Raw genomic sequence first — 22,156 nt, forward strand, 5'->3', positions numbered from 1 at the left:
ACGCCGCGGTGGTGCGGGGATGTCTTACATTGTTTATGACGTCGAGAGCTGGTGTGTCTTTTCATAGCTCTAACCGCCTTGCGCTAGAATGTACGCTCTTTGAATGTCACATTGTGAAGTTTCTTTGATAATCCGAGCGGCAAATGAAGATTTTACTGATTGTGACTTCAGTAAAGTTATTGGGTATTGTCAACCAGAAGGAAACAGTGTGGAGCTCAGTTGCGAAAGGTGTGGGGCGTAAAGGAGAAGTCACAGTCACGGTCTGGAAGATTTTCATCTCAAAATGCGCAGCCGAAGAGCATTAGAACCTCTCAGATACCAAGAGCTAGGGATTGTCTCCAGGCAAGCCGAAGGAAGGTGTGAGATAGCATTGACGCGCAATCCTCTCATAGTAACAATGAAATGCGACACTAACAAAATAAAATGCGAAACGCGACAACAAATTGTCTACATTCCCGTGCCTGGTTTCCTTAGCTTGGTGAATCTTGCGCCAATCTGTTCATAATCCACATGTTACAAGACTAGCATCACAAACATCACATGACTTAGAAAAGGCCCAGGAAGTTTTATCGCCATTTAGCGAACCTTGGAAGAGATTGAGATGTACAAGATGAAAGGCCGTTTAGTCTCCAAGTAACTGTGACTGCCTCATGTTCGTGTTCTTGACTCTCCCACCATCACCACGCAGTGACTTGATGATTTCAGCGACTTCGGCTTGCACCTGTCTAGGATGTTGTGCAATGTCAGTAAACAATGTGAGGAACTCCAGCACTTCCTTACCCAAACAACTTTCGTCGTTCAGCTCTATTCTACCATCACGGAGTAGAATTAAAACAAAGTCCAAATTTGAATATTCCATAGCGCAATGGAGCAGTGTGGAGCCTTTCCTGTTCTTGACAAGTACTTTCATCTTGGACAAAAGCAATTCCAGAATACCGGAAACCTCAAGGGGGTCGACTCTTTGACTAATAATCTCGCGTCCGGGATCTTGGACACTGGGAAATCTTTCGACTGGTTTATATGCTGGGCGGAATATGCTGAATATTGGAACATCGCCGTCGTCATCTTCTAGGTAGAGATTGACACCTTCGATCTCAAGAAGAGCTTCCACTACTTCTTTGCAGTGGTATTGAATTGCTAGATGGAGCACAGATTCTCCGAATCTATTCTGCAAATTGGGGTCAACTCTACTCCAGCCCAATTTTGGTATCCGAGGATCGCTTGCAGTAGTCATAATCATTAAATGGGCGATTGTGTTCCCAAAATTGCCTCGAAGATTGACGTCCATCCGTGGAGACTGGAATATTAAGTCTAATCCAGACCCATACCAGTCGACTGTTGTCGAACAGTCCCAAGCCAGAGCCCCGTTGGTGCTTTGGATGTTCAAGTCTATAGACTTGGATTTTGAGAGCACTTCTACAACTTCTCTATTCATGTGATCTACAGCAATATGAAGTGCGGTTAGTCCCATGGCACATGTTCGATTTGGATCGACTTCAGGGCATTCGAGAAGACTGTTGATGATGTCCACGCGCCCAAAACGAGCCGCGACATGAAAGGTAGTCATTCTCTGTGTCCCAGATGCTTGTTCCAAGTTGATCGTCCCAGACTCCAACCGTTCAAGGACTGTAGGTATATGTTCTGATATTCTGGAGATTCGCTGGTCGATGATTTCTGGCTTTCCCAATTTCTTTGGTAGGTTGAGATTGGTGTTGAACGCCACCAAAGATCGAAAAGCACTCGCAATACCCAGGAATGCAAGCATTTGTGGCAGATTTCGGATGTTGGTTGACCGTTCAACATAGTCATACTCTCGATTCTCATATTCATCTATGCAGATGAACGGAAGTAATTTTTCGAACCTTTCTCCACCATCTGAGGAGTCAAAGGCTTCCAAAATATAGGACTGGTCGATCTTTTGCGATTCCAAGCTTTCGATGTGATGCTTCAAAAGCACCGCCAAACTTCTTTCAATATCTGGTCGCAGCATGACGTTGAGTATTTCTTCGTGTGTTTGTCTTTTCTCCAGGAAAGCATAGTGAAGACAAGAGAAAAGGATCGTACGATGACCAAGCTCGATGGGATCGGACTGCGAATCCTCAAGCATGGACAAACCTCTGTGGCATAAAAAGTCCCTCACAGACTGATGTATGAAGAATGCCTCCGCAAACCAACGGGGATCCGGCGGGTATACGTCGTCCTCGCATTCGGAGGACACCATCCTGATGAGCAGATCGTTTTCTTCCAGAGCGGGCTGAGGAGGGGGTCTTGAGATGTAAATAAGACCTCTCGATAAATCGGTGATTGCATTTATCAGTTCTCCGGGCTCTTTTCTGTAACTCAAGTTGTTTGTGCAGTCTTGCATCGAATACCCTTCCATTTCAGGTGAGAGTACTAGAGCCCATTGTAGGTCGCGAAGCATCAAAGGACGAGGGGCGAAACAGACCCATTGAAAGAGTCTGAGGGATTCTTGTCGATCCTCTGGATTCTCTTTGATCAGATCCTCGTACAACTTGTTGAGATCTTCTGGAACTGCATCGATCTCCTGCAGAATGTGCCTGGTCGGTTTACCCTTCTCCCCCATCTTCATGACCTTGTTGCAAACGAGAGCTGCCCATTGAAAGTTTCCATGTGCTTGTTCGATGACTCTCGACTCAATCTCCTTTTGCTCTTCGATTCTAATTTTCATTTTTGTTTGCGTGGCTTTGGGGCCCAGTCTAGTCTTGACAAACACTCTTATGTCACGACGATTGTGCTCTTCCACTGCGATCGAAAGGCCACCCGTGAAGGGGTCTGGATAGTACCGACATGAGACGCAGATTTTGAGTGTCCCAAGTGGGGCTGTTCCAATGAGTGTATTGATGAAATCATGGAACTCGGTTCGATGATCGTCGGACAACTCATCGAGCGCATCAATGAATATTGTTATTGGTCGTCGACTGCATGCTTCGGGCAGACGAATTTTCAAGTATTTCTGGAGTTTCTCGGGTCTCCATGACCAAGATTCTCCATTGTAGGCCTCAGTCTGATTTCTTGTGCGGCATTCAAGGACCACGTCCCAGAACACTTTTGGGAAATGAGGAATTATCTGGCGGAGGAGCCATCTGTAAAAGCCCAGGGGAGACTTTTGAAGATCTTTACCGCCGCCGTAACAGAAGTACGAGGCCACAACAACATCGTGCGGTCGATGTTCCTTTTTATATGTTTGCAATGCTTGCTTCAGCACGGTAGATTTTCCAACTCCCGGGTTGCCTCGGATCCGGAGGACGGATTGGCAAGTGGTGCTTAGCCATTCCTTGTAGGCTTTGCGCTTGAATATCCATTGACAGGTATCATTTTCCGTCGAGTCGTAGATCTGCTCATACCGGTATTCTTCCTCGTGAGTCGAAAGCGAGGCCAGGCAGGAATCAAGGAGTTCTTGTTCATCAGGGGGAAGCGATCCCTCGGCATAGTCTTATGAATCATATTAACTCAAATTCTTTCGGAGATGCTCATGCTGACTGACTTGACTGATTTCCCTCAAAAATCTGCTTCAACCATGATTCGATTAGCCTGTATGTGCTGTCGTTCGAGCTCTTGAAATTTGCCAAATTCTCGTGTGTGGCATTCACTGCGATGACGTAGTTGTTCCCCCTTTCCCAAGATCTTCCATTGGTTGCGGAGTTTTTATTCACCAGCACTCTGGATTCTCCACTCATTTCCCATAGTCCAGATTCCTGCGATAGGTTAGCACCGGCATGACCGAGGTTTATACTCCCAAAATTTTGGAGGCTTCCTACCATCTGAACCGCAGTCGGGGACCTGAGGGTTTCGTAGAATGAGTAGATTTTGAGATTCTTCGAAACAGTCTGAGGCCCTGATACAATGTCGTCCCACATCTCCTCGAGGCGTTGTAACTCTTGGGATTCCTTTCCAAGGGATCGAAGGAAGTCTTCGTTTGGTTGCCCATGAACCATTGCCACCAACGAAGAGATGTCCATGCCTTGGTTTGGGGTTCCGAAAAAGAAAAGTGCTTGGACTGATTTGAGAATCTCCGTTTCCTGCTTGACAAGTTGTCGCAGCGCCTTTCCAGAGAAGTTAGCGCGAGTTGGAATTATTCCAGATTTGGATTGATAAGTCACCTCTTTTATGACGAGACCGCCAAGGCTCAAGCCGAACAACGCAATGGGTATAATTTTTCCGGACTGAATCGTAAGTATCCGATGTACGCGACATATTCGAATCGCTTGCTTACCCTGTCTCGTTCTCTGATCTCGTTTACGAGCTCATGCTTGAATCTCGAGCCAAGATCGGAGAGGACTTGGAAAGAGTGACTGCCCACCAACTGAGAATCATAGCCGTACGTAGAAACCTTTGCCGATGGCATAGATTCGCGGAGACCATCTCGAAGCCACATATAGCTGTCTCCTTTGGCTTTGTAAGCCCCGAAAGCATGCCCACCCAATCCATGGAGAGCAATCACGCTGCAAATTGATTCAGCGGAAGAAACAACGATACAGAAGGAGATACTCACTCAAGCTTGTGATCTGCGTCCTGCGGGGAACACAGAGGGGTCAATCCTTCGAAGTGGGTGTCCAAAGTCAGGGTGAATTTCTTCTTGCCATCTAAAAGTTGGAAATTGGTTTCGTCGCCATCTTGTAATCTTTCCTCAATTTCCCCTGGAATGTTACTGAATCGTATTGTCGCGGTTTGGTGCATAGATGAAGCGAGCTTTGCAAGAGACTCCAAATAAATCTGGGTGTCTTCGCTGAGCTTCAGAACTTCTCGAATGATCGTCTCGGCTTCGTCCTCATCAACCGAGCGCTGTTTGTAGGTAATGGGAAGACCTGCGAGGCGAAAAGTAGTCCATGTTTTGAATCTCGATCGTCTTCTCTGGTTTGGCTCATCCTCCGGTCTTTGTGCTGTCGTGGTGACTTCAGTTGACTGTCGAACTTTTGATCGACTCCTGAATGCCATAGAAATTTCAGCTGGTGAATGGGTTGCTTTGCGACGGCTTGACAGCGGCGCTTTTTCAGGGGCATCAAGAGCTTTGTGATCCTCTTTTTTTCCTTTCGGTCTTTTGGAACGCTCTGGGGTGCCTCTGCGACCCTCGCGAACCTGACTGACGCATCTTCGGTCTCGTTTGAGTTCGGCACGGGACTTCTCCATGGGAAAGGAACCGGGTCAGAAAAAAATTCGAAATTCGAGTGCTGGGAGAGACCAAAAACGAAGACTCAACTGAAGGCTCCCTATGTGAAGCAGCCGTCTCCAACGCAGAATAAGACTTACCGATCCTTGTAATTCAACCCTCTCGCTGGCGTTCCCTGATTTGCGCGTTCAAATTTAAGCGACACCACCATGCATTATCTACGCGCGGGGGAGTAAACCTTGACAGCGGGGTCGACAATGATCGCGCGCGAATGCCATCTAAGCGCCATGCTCCATAGGTCAACAACCACGCAATACGCATATGCATCAGCCTCATTTCGGAGGCCCCTGTTTGTCACAATTGAGTTCGCGCTCTTTCACTGACGCGTCGATTTGTTCTACGCCCCCACGTCTTGTTGACCAAGACCAGGGACTGCGCATATATGTGGGACATCGATACGAAGATGCTGGATCAACTGACCAAGTCACAGAGAACAGGCTGAATGTCGAAAAGCAAGGCGACGCATCGAGCTTCTGCGTGCTCGACCTTTTCTTCTGAACGGTTGGCGGAGCCGACCACTTGTTCCTGCCCCCAGATCGGTATTTTGAATTGTAAAATCCGACAAAACGCATTCCATGGCAAGATGTACCGCACGGCGGTTCTTTTGGCGCAGGGGGCTCCTGCGACTAGAAGGTTTGGGACAACAATGGCCAGTGGAGGCGACGTGGCGGCGGCGATGGCGCTGTTCTCAAGATATGCTTGGCGAGAGACGATGGACAGTGAGCCCTCATATGCTATTTTTTTTTTTTCTTCTGAATACCGGCCCCATCGCCTCATTTTTAATATTTGACAGACCTCGGAATGAGCACACGGCGCGCAGGTCTACCGGTAGGCTTTCGATGTCTGAAGTTGCCGGATAACCACTTGATCGAGTCGTCATCTTTTGCTTGGTGACCTCTTGAAGGAAGTAGAGGTCTAAGTGCCGCCGTGTAGTATGTATCGTCGCCGCGTGTCCGCGAGCAACGCAGTAGATAGGCGCGTTCTCAAGCGTGCACTCTCGACCCTGAGATAAGTAGTCGGCTTAAACACCATCAGCTCTTCACTGCGCGCTAGTTAATAAGCCGCAAAGTCTAGGTAAGCCACTGGCCCTGGAGTATGCGATGGTAACTTGGCAAATTAGTAACAGGCGTGGGCAGAGGCTGGTGGTGGGTATAGGTATCCATATAGGCAAAGACGACAGTAGAAGGTGACTACCAAGATGTGTAGTTAGCAGCAGCTCACAGCCAATCAGGTATCCTCCTGTGAAGTCGTCAAAATTTGAAAATGGGATGCCAAAAGTTCAAAGGGGAATGTCAGAAATCGACCGGCCCGCCAACAATCTGATCCTGCGCCTCAGTCGGTCCCTTTAGCTTGCCACAAGGCAGCAAAGTATTCCACTGCGGTAGGAAAATCGAAGTGGGACGAGAGGCATGGCAGGGAACACTCTCGCCGAGCGCTCACGCGCTATAGAAGATCCTGCAGCATCCCTCCGTGGGTGGACGCAAGAAGAGCGAGGCTGGTTTCTTTCTAGCGCCACTCCTCGGTCAAGCCAAGGGCATTCTCGCTTCTCATGCGACTTGATTAGGTTGTTGATAAGATGTTGCCTCGGGGTTCAGTGGCGCAAGACCGTCTCGCGGTGGACAAAATAAAACGTCGACTTCAGTAATCGGTGTCAACATGGCGTTTTCAAATCACTTAGTCGAGATGTGTATGCGTAGGGAGCATTTAAGTACCTTACCACCTGAGGACTTCGGCATTTGAACTCTTGGAAGGATAGGCATAATGAGCACTCAAGCGTTCCTGCCCTGCTTTGAATTTGACGTCCCTTGCGGTCCACTGCAGTCTCATCTGAAGAATTCCGCCGCAAAAGACTACATTCTCGGCCCTCTTTGCTTGCTGAGGCCCATCTGAAAAGCGCGTGCGGAACTGCGAATGTTGGAGGTGCGATAACGCTATGAATGGTCCGCGACCACGGTGGAATCCTACCATATCATCAGTAAAGCACATTGGTCGAAATCATTCATCCACTTCGAATGATCTACGGCGGCTTATCGCAAAGTCGAGATTTTCAGCGTCATCCGCTGGAGCCGTCGAGGATGACGTGCAGCGCCATGGAGTTATTTCGGGCATCTGTGCTTCACGTAGTGGACTCTGCTCGTCACCGATATCGGGTAAGGGGAAGAAAAATATATATGACCGAAGCGCCCAAAGAAGGTCGAAGGCGAGACGCGATGGTTGCAGCTTCCCGCTCCACTGGTGTTGAGGACGCGAAAGACCCCCGGACTTGAGCGACCTCATGACGCAACCAGAAGCGAGCCCCGCGGTTGAAAAGCTGGAATGACAGCTACTGCCCCAAAATGGCTGCAGGTAAGTCTCCATCAACTTTGAGGGACTTTCTCTTTGGCGTTTGAGCACATGTTGTGTGCCAGCCTGGACGAGGGAAACGTGTCTTTTGAAGGACTCGAAAATTCATTGACTCAGAGACAAGGCATTGACTCAGAGACAAGGAAACAGGATACTCTCAAGTGCTCTTCTCCCGCCAAGACAAAGACATCACTCTTGACAAGATGAAGATGCAGAAATGTAGCACCGTTGGTAAGGAACAGAACGTCATTGGACTGTTGAAAACAGCCCGTGGCCTGCTCCAGCTACGGGGCCCGGTAAAGTTGTGTCTCGGACAATTAGCAGAGGAGTTTCTGGTGGAAAGATGTAAAAATCGTCCAGAAGCGCCCACAATAAAAATTGTCCTGAAAATGAGTTGAAGAGGAAACGGATCGAGTTGGGCGCGGAAAAGGCTTTTTGTAAGCGCCGGGATTAAGCGACCCCAACGCTCAGACGCCAATCAGCGGGGAGCAGTTGCGGAAGTCATACGCTAGTCCTGTTTGGGCCAAGCCGGTCTGGGGTATGTCCTGACGACACTCCAACACCACTGTTGCCCGCGACTGGCTCTCCATTGCCATCGACTCGACCCTCTTCACGTCGTTGCTCGTCCATCATGATGCGGCAACATCTCCTCCGTTCGATCAGACAGCCGGCGCGGCTCTCTTCCCTCAATGCTCGCAGGACCTTTGCGGCCACGTCCAACCGCCCGGCCGAGGTGGAGCTCACAATCGGTGCGTCTGCTGGCCACCCCGCAAAGCACCGCAGCGCAAGCTAACCCGAGTCACAGACGGCAAAAAGGTCTCGATAGAAGGTGAGGATTTTGACCATTCTTGAAACCATCATATCGATCCATTGGGACGCTCTCGCTGACGCCGCACCTCTCACGGCACAGCCGGCTCCGCCCTCATCCAAGCCTGCGAAAAGGCCGGCTCCACCGTCCCCCGCTACTGCTACCATGAGAAGCTCATGATTGCCGGCAACTGCCGCATGTGCCTCGTCGAGGTCGAGCGCGCCCCCAAGCCCGTCGCCTCATGCGCCTGGCCCGTCCAGCCCGGTATGAACGTCAAGACGGATTCGCCCCTTGTCCACAAGGCTCGCGAGGGTGTCATGGAGTTTTTGCTCGCCAACCACCCCCTCGACTGCCCCATTTGCGACCAGGGTGGCGAGTGCGACCTCCAGGACCAGTCGATGCGATATGGCGCGGACAGAGGCAGGTTCCACGAGTTGAGTGGCAAGCGCGCGGTCGAGGACAAGAACATTGGACCTTTGATCAAGGTGGGAATATCTGAGCCAGGGACGGTCTCGCTCCAAGGCTGACGCTGGGCAGACTTCGATGAACAGGTGTATTCACTGCACGAGGTGCGTTCGGTTCGCCAACGACATTGCCGGCGCGCCCGAATTTGGCTCCACTGGCCGTGGCAACGATCTCCAAATTGGTACCTACATCGAAAAAACGCTCGACTCGGAAATGTCTGGCAACGTCATCGACCTCTGCCCCGTCGGTGCGCTGACTTCCAAGCCTTATGCCTTCAAGGCCCGTCCCTGGGAACTGTACCACTTCGAGTCGGTAGATGTGCTGGATGGTCTGGGATCAAACATTCGCGTCGACACGAGAGGCATGCAAGTGCTGAGGATTCTGCCGAGGTTGAACGACGACATCAACGAGGAGTGGATCAACGACAAGAGCCGTTTTGCCTGCGACGCCCTGAGCACCCAGAGGTTGACGATTCCGCTGGTCCGCTCTAACGACCAATTCCAGCCCGCCACCTGGGAACAGGCGCTGGTTGAAATCACCAATGCGTTTGAGAGGATCCAGCCCAAGGGCAACGAGTTCAAGGCTGTTGCTGGCGCCCTGACTGAGACGGAGACCATGGTTGCCATGAAGGACCTCGCCAACAGGCTGGGCTCGGAGAATCTTGCCCTGGACACCGTCAACGGAAGCGATCCTGTCCCGCACGGCATTGACGTGAGGGCAAACTATAGCTTCAACTCCAAGATTTACGGCGTGGAGGAGGCTGATGCAATCCTTCTGGTCGGCACAAACCCGAGGCACGAGGCCGCTGTCTTGAATGCCCGTATCAGGAAGCAGTGGTTGCGCTCTGACCTCGAAGTTGGCCTCGTTGGCGAGGACTTTGAGAGCACTTTTGAGTATGAGAAGCTTGGAGCGAATGCCAGCGATCTCAAGCAAGCGCTGGCTGGTCCCTTTGGCCAGAAGCTCGCCGAGGCGAAGAGGCCAATGATTGTTGTTGGCAGCGGTGCTGTTGAGCACGCTGATGCCAAGTCAATCCTCGAAACCGTCGGCAACTTTGTCGAGAAGCACAAGACCAACTTTGTCACGCCCGAGTGGAACGGTTACAACGTCCTCCAGCGCCAGGCCTCGCGCGCCGGCGCCTACGAAGTCGGATTCACTGTGCCGTCGGCAGAGGTAGCCAAGACACAGCCCAAGTTCGTCTGGCTCCTCGGCGCCGACGAGATTAACGAAAAGGACATTCCCAAGGACGCCTTCGTGGTCTACCAGGGCCACCACGGCGACAAGGGTGCCCAACTCGCCGACGTCGTGCTGCCTGGGGCCGCCTACACCGAGTCTGCTGGCACTTATGTCAACACCGAAGGCCGCGTACAGATGACGCGGGCGGCAACGTCGCTGCTGGGCGCTGCGCGCCACGACTGGAAGATCATCCGCGCGGCGTCCGAGTTTTTGGGACAGCCCCTGCCTTACGACGACGTTGATGCGCTGCGCGATCGCATGGAGGAGATCTCCCCGGCGCTGCGCCGCTACGACGTCGTCGAGCAGACGTCGCAGTCGCTCGCCTCTCAACTCGCCAAGGTGCAGCTTGTTGACCAGAACAAGGGCGCCGAGGCCAAGGCGACCGGCGCGCCGTTGAAGAAGCCAATTGAGAACTTCTACTTTACAGACGTCATCTCGAGAAAGTGAGTGCTTCCCCTTTCCTATCCAACTCATATCTTTCCCTTCTGTTTCTTTCAGAAACAAGACAACTGACCGATGTTTTGAATAGCTCCCCCACAATGGCGCGCTGCTCCGCCGCCAAGGCTGCTCGCGATCCCCACACAAACTTCATGGCACCCGGCGAGCCATACCCGCAGGTCGAATACGGCCCGCCTGGCCAGCAGAGCGCGGCTGCGGCGTAAACTCCTGCTCCAAGAAGCTATGGCGTCAGGATTAGAGTTTTGAAGCTTGAAGGGGTCGAGTGATCGTGTACGAGGTAACGAACGCAAAAAAGGATTGTGTACCGTACGTCCGTTTGCCAGCAGCATACACTAGAAACTACATAGACTTGCCTGCGCGAGCGAGCAGGAAGGTGGCTGGGTGGTGAGGAAGTGGGGGTTGAGATCTTTTTCTTTTGGTTGTTTTTGAGCGTCTGCTAGTCTTTTTCTCTCTTTCTTTTCTGTTCTCAAGAAGTGATGGTGGTGGTGACGGTGTGTATATATGGTCTACGTAAGAAAGACTACTTGTGCCGAACCTTGTGTGCCTGTCAGTGGCGGCATGAGTGAGTGACTAGTCTCGATTGCTCCCCGGCACGACGTTCTACACAGATAATCCTCCAGGAGAATAGCGACGAGACGTCAAGTCGTCATCTAGTGAGATCGAATTGGGTGGGGTGCAAAAGTTGTGTTCAGAAACAACGGTCAAGTCTGTGTATTGTGCGCCCAAGCACACTTCACTTTTACCCCTGAAACACGACCCTTTCCTTGCGCCCCGCCATGTGTATCAAAATCTCCCCATCAGAGCACCAAAGCCCTCCCGGCTCCCCAAACAAGACTCTGCCACCATCGCTGTTCAAACCGTGTCCCTGCGGCCCGCAGCCGCTCCGGCCGGCCCACCCACGCCCACATTGCACAGGCCGTTGCGCTTCAACACGCCCCTGCGCAACCGACACCAGTCGCAAGCGCCGCACTCGCACTGCAGGTGCGCCAACGGCTGGCCGTCGACCTCGTCGATGTCCATCTCGTCGTCTCCTCCGGGCTCTGCTCCCTCATGCCCTGCGGTTGGTCCCTGCCGCCAGTGCTGCGGGTGCTGGTGGTCATCGCTCTGGCTGTGATGCTGGTGCTGGTGCTGGTGTTGGTGATCCGCGGCGTGATGGCCACCACCACCACCGCGCCACAAGCCCAGCTTGGCCAGCCCGGCGGAGATCTTGCGCAGCCCGGCGCTGCTGCGGCGGCGATGCTGCGCGTCGGCTGTCGGGACAGCGGCTGATGTAGTCCGCGCAGTGACGGCTGCTGGGTCGAAGTGCGCCGTTCCAGGTGCCAGGGCGGCGGCCGCGGGCGACGAGGAAGGAGACGGGGTGTGGCTGGTTGGCAGGGGAGCGGACGCAGGAGCGGACGCGGAGATGAGTGAGCGGTGGAGGGCGGACATGGGGCCGCTGGTCCGCCCCGTGTGGATCGAGCTGTACACGGCAGGGTGCTGAGAGGTAGCGGCCGCGTGAGCTTGGGCGTCATCGTGATCGGCTGCGGCGGTAGACTTCGTCGTCGTCGTAATGATTGTCGTGGCGATGATGCCGGCGCTGGCGTCTGCAGACGACGCGTTGGAGGTGGCCGAGGCCGATGTGGCGGCTGTTGTTGGCGGCGGTGGGATGTGGAGACTGCCGCTGTCAAAGGAGATGGGGTCGGCTTTCGTGGCGGCGGGTTTGATCGTTGGGGACGGAGGAGGCGAGGAATTGATTTCGGCTGGTGATGCAGGCGCAGGTGTTGTTGAGGCTAGGAATTGTGCCTTGGTGTGTTTGTGCATAATGCTATGGTTCCGGTCAGTACAATTGAGCTTGTAAATCAAAGCCCCAATTTTAAGGAGATCGGTCCCGTCTTCTCCATATTCTCCGTCCGCTTCATCTCATGGCAATTGTGTTCAAAACTCACCGGGTATAAGTCAAAACGTCCATCGGCGTAATCGTGCAAGCCGGTCCATTGACCTTCAAATAAGTCGGCTCATCGACCTCCATGACTGAAGCTTGTACACAAGACTAATATCTCGCCGCCGCGGTGCCAGACCGACAGGACAAAATCGAAAAAAGCGAAGAAGGTGGGTTCTTGCACCGCATCACGGCCCAGCCGGGCTTAAGTTACCGCCTGCCGCGAATCCAGCAGCCCGGCTCCCGTCGAGACATATGATGTCGGCGAGGATGTCATGCTCCAACGTCTCGAGAGCTGCGGCGGTCGAATAGGCTCGGCCAAGGCCGTCGTGTGCGTGGCGTCCGCTCTGTTGCTGCGTTCAGAAAGGACGTGCGCGCGTGACATCAGGTCTGTAGTGAGGACCGGCTTTGTCCTCGCCCACCCACGCGTTACACAAGTCTTGGGACCGCCGCAATTTGAGCCGCGGGGAGGCAGTCTACGTCGCCGCCTCAGACATTTTCTTTGTTGAACCAGACGACGCCGGGCTGTTTGCAGTATTGAAGGCGGCCTGGGCCGTGGTGTCATCGCGGGCACTGCCTTAGCAGTAGAAAGCCAGAAATCTTCCTTTTCCAAGACTTGATCGGTGGCCATTGTCTGAGGATGTAGCGACGGTTCCTTTTGTGTATTGTAGAAAAGACAAAAGAGAGAGAATTGAATATAAGCGGATAGTACCAGTGTCCGACTTTGGACGAGTTTCTCCCAACCATACATTGTGGCTCCACCATAATCGAGGTGCTGTCCATTCGGTCCAAAAGGTCTTGTCTTCATAAGCAGTCAAGACAATGTTGTCTCTCAAGCTCTTCGCCTTGTTGGCCACCATCTTCGCCAGCAGCGTGGTGGCACAAGTCTCATTCGTAGACCTTCCTAGTTGCGTGGTATGGCAAGTCCCTAATTCTTGAGACTCGTACGCTAAGGAGTTTGACAGAAAAGCGCCATCCTTGGCTACGTTGGCCGGGGCAACTGCGATGTCGTTGACACAAATTGTATCTGCGAGGATGCCTCCATTATCGACTTTATCGGTAAGGCAGTAGGCGCAAACTGCGACAAGTCAGACATTGGAAGTGAGTCAAGAACATGTCCCCGCTTTGCTCGGTACTGACGGCCTGCTTCAGAACTGGTGTCTTTTGCGGAGCAGCTCTGCCCGAAGCTGCAGACTACCACCTATGACGCGCTGCACAGCACAACCATCATTTTCCAAGGCGTTGGCGCATCATCCACCGCCACCACTACATCTAGCTCGAGCTCGAGTGAGAGCAGTGGATCGGTCGTTACGACTTCGCCAACGTTGTCTTTTTCTCTTCTTTCGTCAACACCCACGTCGACCGCGACGACGTCGTCGGCGACTGCCACAGCGACAAGCAACTCGACTTCGCACAATGGAACGACAGTCACGCCATTCCCGGGAGCTGCATCTCAGTCGCCAGGATTTGGAATGGTGAGACTAGTCTCAATGGTCATTGGAATTGTCGTTGTCGGCATGCTCTTTGCGGACTTGTAATGTTTGGCTTCTATAGGGTTTTGGAGAAAGACGTTGCTTGATATGAGTTGAGAGGTCTCAGTTGGAAGGGCAATTGGCGTTATGAATGACTGTCCACTCATTGAGGTTTCCGGGATTGATGCTCGAAGTAGAGTATTGAATCATGATCAATTGGTCCAGAGGACAGATGGAAAGGGGTATTGAACCACAAGGAGCTTTCTGGACTTCTTGTTACTTCTGACAGGCATAAAGTGCATGGATACTTCATGCGAACTCTCTGCTCTCTCCAATGGCACACACGTCAAAGACGCCCTCTTCGGAAATACCGCTGCTCGAAAGAGCCTCCTTCAACTTCTTCGGAGGTTCCAGGACATCTTCTTCCGTCAAAACCCAAGTACCTGGTATTTATGTTAGTAAAGCTACCTTTAAAGAGATCAAGAGACCTACCCCAGTGCATGCCAAGGGCACGTTTGCAGCGCGTGTCCTTGAATATGTTGACACTGTCGAAAGGATTCGCGTGCATGGAGGACATGATGAATCGGGGCTCGTAGGCGCCGATTGGAATCAAGCCAAGGTCGAAAGGTCCGCGGAGGTCGCCAATCTGCTTGAATGCCGGGCAGTGGGGGAGTTCGGCGTATTTAGCGCCGTAATCATCTTCGCCCTTGGGAACTTCGGGAACAGCACGGTAGCCAGTATCACTAGGAAAGATGGTCAGTTGTTTTTCAAGTACCTTAGAGAGCATTATACGCACCCGGCAAACCACACTGTTTTTCCACCACTGGTGATGCTCCACGACGACCACAGCGTGTGAGCCTTGTCGAAAAGAGTCCTGGCTGCAATGTGCTGGCAGGGCAAACACTCGACAGTCGCCGAAATGTCTGAGGCAGTAGATTGACTTCCTGCGTCTACCACCTCTGGTCCATTGCTCTGTCCTCCCTTCGTGTCCACTTTGGAGAGACGGACGTCTTTAGCCTCCCACCAGTCCAATTCAGTCACATTGTGGATTCCAGAGTCGACAAACCACTTCTTATTTCCTAGGGGAGCAAAGAAATGCACATTCGGGTGGAGTTGTTTGATCTTCGTAACGGTGGGGTGCGACAAATGGTCGTAGTGCGCGTGAGAAATCACCACGAGGTCGATGGCTGGGATATCTTCGATGGGACAAGGCACGTCGGTGAATCGCTTTGGTCCGAGAAAGGAAAACGGAGAGCATCTTGGTTCAAACACAGGATCGAAGAGAACGCGCAATCCGCCAGGGAACTCGACGTAGTAGCAGGCATGTCCCAGCCATGTCGCGCGTAGCTCGGGAGTTTCGCGAGACGGCAGGAAAGACGGTTTTTGGACTGGAACGGTCGGAGGCGTGGTATCGGGTACATTTGAGCTGCCGCTTATTCTCCTCCTAGGAATTGGTTAGTATCCGACACAAGTTTGACATTTGAGCACTGCGCACCAAGCCATAGCGCGAATGATGGAAAAAGCACTCATGTCTTGCCATGAGGGCCATGGGTTTAGAAAGCCCTTCCCACCCTTGGCATGGTGAGCCTTGTCCTGAACATCCTCTGGGACAGCTCCGGTGATTTGAGAAGCAGAGACCACCGTCGCGTACAGAGCAGCGCTCGTGGAAGCAGAGGACATTTTGGCGGAGCTGTGGTAATTCTTGCAATAATTCCAATGATGCTTGGAACAGCGAAGAAAGGAACGAAAGGACCACAGCATCGGGCCAGGGACAAGGCGAGGGAAGGGAAGGGCGTTATATGTACGTCAGATGATGAGGCGCAACCAGCGAAGGAGCAGTCAGACTCAGCTGTGCAGCCAGGCAGACGCAGAAAGATAGTGTTTATTCGTCCCCAGCAGTCGGACGTTGGATCGTCCGCCGGGGCGAGAAACGAGCCGAAGTCCATGGCTAACTCCGTGTTGGTGTCTTAATACCGGAGCTGTGATGGGCCGACGGATGCAAAGGGATGGGCGAGCAAACTACGGCGACGACAGGAAGACCAGCCCTTAACTTTAAGCTTCTCCAACACCTGCCCGATTTCGCTGCTCTACGACGTGGATCCTTGTACCCCACATTCGAACTACCTACCTAGTCGATCTCGCGCGCACGTGAACGCGTTCCTCTGGCACCAGCGCTTGGCTCCTTCGTTGGTTTAGCCTTTCATCTTTAATTGGACCTTCATTCATCTCTCTACAAGACTTCCACCATGGCAGCACCAGAATCCAGCGATTGGGACGAGGCCCGCTGCGCCGCCGCTCTGGCATCGCTCGAAAAGCTTCAATCTCAGGTTTGACCTCCGTCATCACAGGAATTGCCCTCTCTGATGATCAATTCCAGCTTGACCAACTACGCCTCGGTATCCCTACCGTCCTTGGCCCTCTAAAAACCCCACACCCATCTCCCGAAGCAATGTTCCGCGACTTCAAAGAATCGGCGACGGCTGTCTCTGTAGCTCTGAACAACTTCAAGAGCGATTGGAGGAGCGAGAACACTCAGATGCTGCTACAACATACACGAGAGAGCGAAAAGGCGAACCCAGACCTTAGCCAAGGCGCGCGCGTACCCAAGTACGGATGGACTGAAGCTGCTCAGAAGCTGGCAAAGGCCGAATCCAAGGACGATCATACACAAAAAAAGCCATGAAGCGAACGAGAAGTGACGGGTGATCGTTGTAAACGAGCTACGAGACAACTGGTCTTTGCAGATTTCCACCACCCTTTAATACGAAGATACCGACGACTGGACCCCCCGCATACCAGCCTGCGCGCATCCTTGCACGTCTCGCAGACAGCATCGAGCCAACCTTCGCCCAAGACACTTGACTCTCGATACATGCAAGACAAAGTGGAAAGAAAGGAATGATTGGAAAGGCAACGGCCAGTGGCGTTCGAATTCGGATTGTTGGCTAGACGTAATCCTCGAATTCGTTCTCTTGGCTATAGCCTCCGCTGTGTTGTAGGACCCAGGTATCGACTCGCTCATCATATACGGGGTCGACCAAGCGGAAGCCTCGACCATGCAAGGCAGGACAGAAAGCATCGGGGCAGCGTGCTCCACACGAGGACGAGGACCTGCTCGTGGACGTGTGCGTGTTTGATCTCCTGCCCGCAGAGGATTGCACACGTGGTTCGGTCTTCGCGTCTTCTTCCATTTTTTTCGACCGGGGCGCGGGTTCTTGACTTTTGACTCTTGGAGTACCTCGACTTGCAACTTGGAGGATTGGGCCGTGTCCGTGAAGACAATCTTTTGAAGAGACTCGAGGTTTCATATGGAGCACTGGGCCGCGTCCACGGACGGTATCGAGCCATCTGCCCAAAAAGCAGCCGCTTCGTCCCTTTTTGGGCCAAACCCAGACGTATTGAGGGGGTCTTTGTTTTTTGCAGACCACTCGGACCTTTCCTGGGCCTTCGTGGTCTTTCGCTTCAGAAGCAGCCGCGTCGGGGTCGTTTAGGTAAATGGCCTTTCTTTGGTCGCCTTTGCATCTTGGATTATATTGGTAGTAGTTGGGCATTTTGGTAGACAGAAGGACTCCAAGAGAGGGCGGATGCTCTGTATGATGGATTGACGAAGCTGTTTTAGACGTTGGCTCGGCTCTGGAATATATGCATCTCTCTTGAATCCCATTAACTTGGGCAAACGCGGTTTTTCCAACCTGCCTGCGTTCAGAGGCCTACGTTGACGGCGATCTCGTTTGCGGTTGCAAGTAGAAAAGACGAACGAAAATCTGGAATAGAAGTTGACCCTGAGCCAAAGGGACTGTATTGGTGGCAGTCAGGTAGACTGGAAGGACCGCACTTCCATGGTTGAGAGCTCTGGAGTCGTCACTAGCAAGCTGTACGCCAAATTTTTGGAAAGGCCTGCGCGATCGGCCAAAAGAAGATTGTTTTAGGATTTATTCATGCAAGCCCTCGTCTGATTCCTCTTTTTCCAGTTCTCCCATAGACATGGGTTTAAGCTCGGTGTTGCTTGATCTTGGCATCAAGCTCCAAACGACGCTAGTGTTGATCCGAAAGATCGTGCCGCCAAAACATCGCGCGTCAACTTTCCAGCTTACCACCACAAACCACCAACCGGCGCGATCCTGCGCACCACCACCCTCCATCCCTCTTGGAACACGCTACAAACGCGCGACATGTCTTTCTTTGGTGGACTCGGGGCTAGTAAGCCTCTCTTCCCCAGCTTGGGGGGCACCTCGCAAGCAGGCGGAGCTCCTGCAACCTCAGCACCGCAAACCAACAACCCTTTCGGCGCCCTTGGACAGCAGTCGACAGCGCCAGGAGCAACGGGGCTGTCTGCGCCAGCAACTTCCTTTCCACTTGGACAAACGGCGACTACCCAGCCCGCCGGACAGCAGACGAACACGCAACAGCCTGGACAGGCTCCGCAACAGGGCGGTCCGCTTGCTCAATCGCAAGCTCCTGGCGGTCAGACTGCATACTTTGACCATCTATTGGAAAGGAGCAGGAAGAGAGCCGCACAGGACAATGGCTTGTCATCGACTTTTGGCGACTTGCCAAGCTTGCAGCTCGGCCTCGGGGACATTGCCAGGAAAGTGAGGAACCTGGGCCAAGGAGGACCTTCGGCACCGGTTCCTCAAGATAGCAGAGCGTAAGTGAGGACTGCGCCAGTCTTGACGACCAGGCTAATCTTCGTCTCAGGCATTACTTGCTGGCCGCCTCCGGCGTCAACACAACCGCTGCCCTCCGCGACCTCAACCAATTCAGCGCCACGGCTGGCGTAGGCGCTGCGCCGCCTCCGGCAATTTCGAACGATGTTGACATTGACGCTTACATTTCCGGACTCCACTCGCGCTCGACGCTTGCCATGATTTCCGAAGGCCTTGAACAGTCAAAAAGGGACTTTGACAACTTCCTCGAGGACAACATTCAACTGGAGTGGGATTCGCAGCGCAAGAAGATTTACGAACACTTTGGTCTTGGTCGGCAGGTTGAAAGTCAAGAGGCAAACGCCAGTGGCCCGAGAGAATCAGTCGCACGAGGCGCGTTTGGACGCTCGCGTCGCAAAGGCCGCGGGCTTGGCGCTTCTACCAGCCTAGCTGGCGGTTCCTTTGGCGCCTCTGCCATGAACAGATCTGTCATTGGCAATCCTGCGACATCTGCGAGGGCCAATGGCTTTGCGGAAAGCCGCGCCGGTGTGGCGTCACCCGCACCTGAGAATCGATTCATGCGGGACAAGCAAGAAAAGTATGCAGTCAAGGTCAAGGAGCTCAACGTGAGCCGCTTGGAGGAGACTCGATACACCGTCCTGGCGCAGTTTGCGGAGGTCGAAAAGCAGTCGGGGACTGATGTAAGTTGGAGCTGGCTTTCCTATATGCCTGACCAAAGCACTAATCTTGACCCCAGAACTCGGGCCGCCTGGAGGATGCGTACCAGGCCCTCATCGAAATCACGGGCGAGAAACCGGTCTACGAGACGCCTCCTGAGAACCCAGTGCGGGAACGCCAATTCGCGGCCGACTACCTGGACGAGAATCAGTCATCTCCAGGAAGCATAGCAATCCGGAAACGCATCCTCGACGGGTCTCGGAGATTTTTGGAAAAGAAGTTCCTGGCCGAAGTCAAGGAGAACAACATCAAGAATCCCGTCGAGAGTAGAGTAGGAGGCCAGCCTACAGACATCAGCCAGGTTCGTGGTCACATTAGGCTGCTGTCAGCTCGCCGCGAATTGGCGGCCGACAATGTTGAGTTGCAAACTCTGGGCGAAGACCACTGCTGGGCCCTTATATTCTACCTCCTCCGTGCTGGTCTTATCCAGGATGCTGTGCAATACGTCCAAGAGAATGAGCGCGCAATCAGGAGCATGGATAGGAATTTCCCATCATATCTGATTGCCTACGCGCGAAGCGAAGACAGGCGCCTTCCACCAGAACTTCAAGCACGGATCAGTGCCGAGTACCAGCAGCGGACTCGCATTGCTCCGGAGAATTCGTTGGACCCTTACCGTATGGCCTGTTACAAGGTCGTCGGACGCTGCGAGCTGAGTAGGACCAGCTTAGAAGGCATCGGCAAGAGCATAGAAGACTGGATGTGGTTGCAATTCAGCCTTGCTAGGGAGATCAACCGGACCGAGGAGCAGGCCAGCGAGACCTTTACTTTGGAAAACATTCGGTCGACCGTTTCTGAAATCACCCAGCGACACTTCCAGGGACCGGAAGCCAGCAGCCAGTACGGTGTCTGCTTCACGCTGCATATCCTTGCGGGCACTTTTGAGGAGGGTGTCAGCTTCCTCTACCGACACACTTATACTGCCGCGGTGCACTTTGCCATTGCACTAGCATTCTACGGCTTGCTCCGTGTGTCTGACTTTTCGACAGCGGGCAATGAGGTCCTCACGTTCAGTACTCGCCAAAAGCCGCAGATCAACTTCTGCTACATGGTTGGTTACTACACACGCGACTTCCGCGACGCTAAACCCGACATTGCGGCGGAATACCTCGTCCTTCTCCATCTCAACTCGGACCTCGATGGCCCTCTGGGTCGATCTCAGGCCGAGTGCTGCCACGAAGCCCTCCGCGAGCTTGTTCTTCAAACCCGCGACTTTGCAGGGCTGCTCGGCGACCTTCGCCCCGACGGCAACCGCATACCTGGCGCCATTCAGGAGCGTTTGCGTCTCATTGGACTGACAGAGCAAGAGGAGTTCCTCAAGAATATCACGCTGCAAGCCGCAACGGTGGCCGACGAGACGGGCCGCATCACGGACGCAGTGCTGCTTTACTACCTGGCCGAGGACCACGACGCCGTCATCACCATCATCAACCGGGCCCTCTCCGACGCCATTGCTGTTGATCTGAACACACAGCCGGCGAGGATTGACCCTCTCAGGCCCCGCGATGCAGTCGACGGCCCTCAGTCATCCCTCTCGCTGGCCGCAATTGACAACCCCGTCGACCTCGCATCCAAGATTATGAATTTGTACCGGGGCAACGCACCCATGTACGCACGAGTGGCGCCGCGCAACCGCGAAGCACTGGCCTCTCTGCTCCAAATCGCGCAGGCCAAACCGCTGGTGGAGGCCGGGCGGTGGGCAGAAGCCCTCGACGCAATCCACGCCACGGGGCTCCTCCCAACGGGCGCCAAGGGCGACGTCGCCGCCATCCGGCACCAGGCGCAGTCGTTCAACGGCATCACGCCCGTCGTCAGCCGCGTCGTGGGCAACCTGCTCATGTGGACCGTCACGTGCTGCGCCGAGCGCCGCTCGCAGCTGCTCAACCGCGGCTTCGAGGCGCAGGCCGGCCGCATGGTCATCGAGCAGCTCGAGGCGCTTGCCAGGGACTTGTTGGTGTTTGCCGGTCTCGTCCGCTACAAGCTGCCGCCGCGCGTGTTCGAGGCGTTGGCGAGGGCTGGTCAGGACGTTGGCGCATAGGTTTACTCAAGGCGCCGTGGTGGCGTTTGGTACAGCTTGTAGCGTCGTGGTGGTGGGATGGAAGCAGGGCGTACTGGCTGGTGGGCAAACGGGCAGTGAGGGTGCAAACTTGGGGCTAGCGCCGTGGTTCACGCATCTTGCATTGGTTGGAGAGAGATGGCGAGCGTTAGATGAGTGGTGGCGGTGGTGTGGAAATGATTAATTATGGAAAGCGTTTTCTTTGCACAATTGGCATGTTTGAATAAAAAGTTGGGTTCTTTAGAGATGGTAAGCGATGTAGGATATCCCATACAGTGATTGTACGTACGGAGCGGCGGTTTGCATGAAGAGTGGATCTTGGAGATGTGAGAGTAGTTGAGTGGAAGGAAGCATCAACACGTTTATTATTTATCTGCTTACAATAATATCCTCCAGAAGCCAGTGGCTTGGGTGCAGGCTGAGGTGATGAGAAGCAACAAGAACCACGGACAGCCCAAACGGCTCCGAAGTAGATAGTCATACTTCTCGAAGTTATTGATGCATGAGAGCTGAGGCGTGAGGCGTGATCCAAAGAGGAGCGAGCCGTGATGACGAACGACACTGGCAACAAAACACGTCACATCTGGTAGCATTGGACATGCGTGTGTACGAGGCTCCCGCGACGACTGACGAAGAGCAAACTCAATCAGATGGACAGCAAGCAAGCAAGCAAGCCAACAGAAAAGATCGCACGTTAGTTGGCAGCAGCAATCGTAGAACAGAACAGCCGCGGCTGTTGATTTCGCAGATCGCAAACAACCTAGGACGACAACGACAACTCAACAACGGCAAGACCACCAACGACAACAACGTCGAATCTAATATACCCA

At 53.4% G+C, this 22,156-nt stretch overlaps 9 protein-coding genes across 9 annotated transcripts; 4 read left to right on the forward strand and 5 right to left on the reverse strand.

Moving 5' to 3' along the window:
• Window positions 1-307: 307 nt before the first annotated feature.
• On the reverse strand, window positions 308-5,298 carry BKA78DRAFT_313503 (uncharacterized protein). The gene is made up of 6 exons (XM_066888391.1): window positions 4,514-5,298; window positions 4,235-4,463; window positions 4,122-4,184; window positions 3,780-4,064; window positions 3,506-3,716; window positions 308-3,453 (listed from the first exon to the last, which is right to left on the reverse strand). The coding sequence occupies exons 1-6, from the start codon at window positions 5,146-5,148 to the stop codon at window positions 623-625; spliced, it is 4,254 nt and encodes a 1,417-aa protein (XP_066744027.1). The 5' UTR covers window positions 5,149-5,298; the 3' UTR covers window positions 308-622.
• Window positions 5,299-8,162: 2,864 nt separating this feature from the next.
• On the forward strand, window positions 8,163-10,699 carry BKA78DRAFT_352563 (uncharacterized protein; the record flags this gene model as incomplete). Its single annotated transcript, XM_066891375.1, has 5 exons — window positions 8,163-8,280; window positions 8,337-8,360; window positions 8,442-8,824; window positions 8,877-10,480; window positions 10,567-10,699. 5 exons carry the CDS (start codon window positions 8,163-8,165, stop codon window positions 10,697-10,699), a joined length of 2,262 nt encoding a protein of 753 aa, XP_066744028.1.
• Window positions 10,700-11,086: 387 nt separating this feature from the next.
• BKA78DRAFT_129800 (uncharacterized protein) lies at window positions 11,087-12,748 on the reverse strand. The gene is made up of 2 exons (XM_066882569.1): window positions 12,422-12,748; window positions 11,087-12,300 (listed from the first exon to the last, which is right to left on the reverse strand). Exons 1-2 carry the CDS (start codon window positions 12,502-12,504, stop codon window positions 11,349-11,351), a joined length of 1,035 nt encoding a protein of 344 aa, XP_066744029.1. The 5' UTR covers window positions 12,505-12,748; the 3' UTR covers window positions 11,087-11,348.
• BKA78DRAFT_129818 (uncharacterized protein) lies at window positions 12,566-13,420 on the reverse strand. The gene has a single exon (XM_066882570.1). It carries the CDS (start codon window positions 13,220-13,222, stop codon window positions 12,620-12,622), a length of 603 nt encoding a protein of 200 aa, XP_066744030.1. The 5' UTR covers window positions 13,223-13,420; the 3' UTR covers window positions 12,566-12,619.
• BKA78DRAFT_352565 (uncharacterized protein) lies at window positions 13,237-13,952 on the forward strand (the record flags this gene model as incomplete). The annotated part of the gene is made up of 3 exons (XM_066891376.1): window positions 13,237-13,329; window positions 13,380-13,515; window positions 13,567-13,952. The coding sequence occupies 3 exons, from the start codon at window positions 13,237-13,239 to the stop codon at window positions 13,950-13,952; spliced, it is 615 nt and encodes a 204-aa protein (XP_066744031.1).
• A 243-nt stretch (window positions 13,953-14,195) lies between these two features.
• On the reverse strand, window positions 14,196-15,566 carry BKA78DRAFT_295322 (Zn-dependent hydrolase/oxidoreductase; the record flags this gene model as incomplete). Its single annotated transcript, XM_066886471.1, has 4 exons — window positions 14,196-14,329; window positions 14,379-14,629; window positions 14,683-15,330; window positions 15,382-15,566. The coding sequence occupies 4 exons, from the start codon at window positions 15,564-15,566 to the stop codon at window positions 14,196-14,198; spliced, it is 1,218 nt and encodes a 405-aa protein (XP_066744032.1).
• A 566-nt stretch (window positions 15,567-16,132) lies between these two features.
• On the forward strand, window positions 16,133-16,569 carry BKA78DRAFT_352567 (uncharacterized protein; the record flags this gene model as incomplete). The annotated part of the gene is made up of 2 exons (XM_066891377.1): window positions 16,133-16,213; window positions 16,264-16,569. The coding sequence occupies 2 exons, from the start codon at window positions 16,133-16,135 to the stop codon at window positions 16,567-16,569; spliced, it is 387 nt and encodes a 128-aa protein (XP_066744033.1).
• A 262-nt stretch (window positions 16,570-16,831) lies between these two features.
• BKA78DRAFT_295324 (uncharacterized protein) lies at window positions 16,832-17,437 on the reverse strand (the record flags this gene model as incomplete). Its single annotated transcript, XM_066886472.1, has 1 exon — window positions 16,832-17,437. One exon carries the CDS (start codon window positions 17,435-17,437, stop codon window positions 16,832-16,834), a length of 606 nt encoding a protein of 201 aa, XP_066744034.1.
• A 621-nt stretch (window positions 17,438-18,058) lies between these two features.
• BKA78DRAFT_295325 (Nup93/Nic96-domain-containing protein) lies at window positions 18,059-21,308 on the forward strand (the record flags this gene model as incomplete). Its single annotated transcript, XM_066886473.1, has 3 exons — window positions 18,059-18,534; window positions 18,585-19,233; window positions 19,290-21,308. 3 exons carry the CDS (start codon window positions 18,059-18,061, stop codon window positions 21,306-21,308), a joined length of 3,144 nt encoding a protein of 1,047 aa, XP_066744035.1.
• Window positions 21,309-22,156: the final 848 nt, after the last annotated feature.

This window comes from Phyllosticta capitalensis (assembly GCF_038381095.1).
Source record: "Phyllosticta capitalensis strain CBS 128856 chromosome Unknown BKA78scaffold_5, whole genome shotgun sequence".
In the NCBI taxonomy this organism is placed as follows: Eukaryota; Fungi; Ascomycota; class Dothideomycetes; order Botryosphaeriales; family Phyllostictaceae; genus Phyllosticta; species Phyllosticta capitalensis.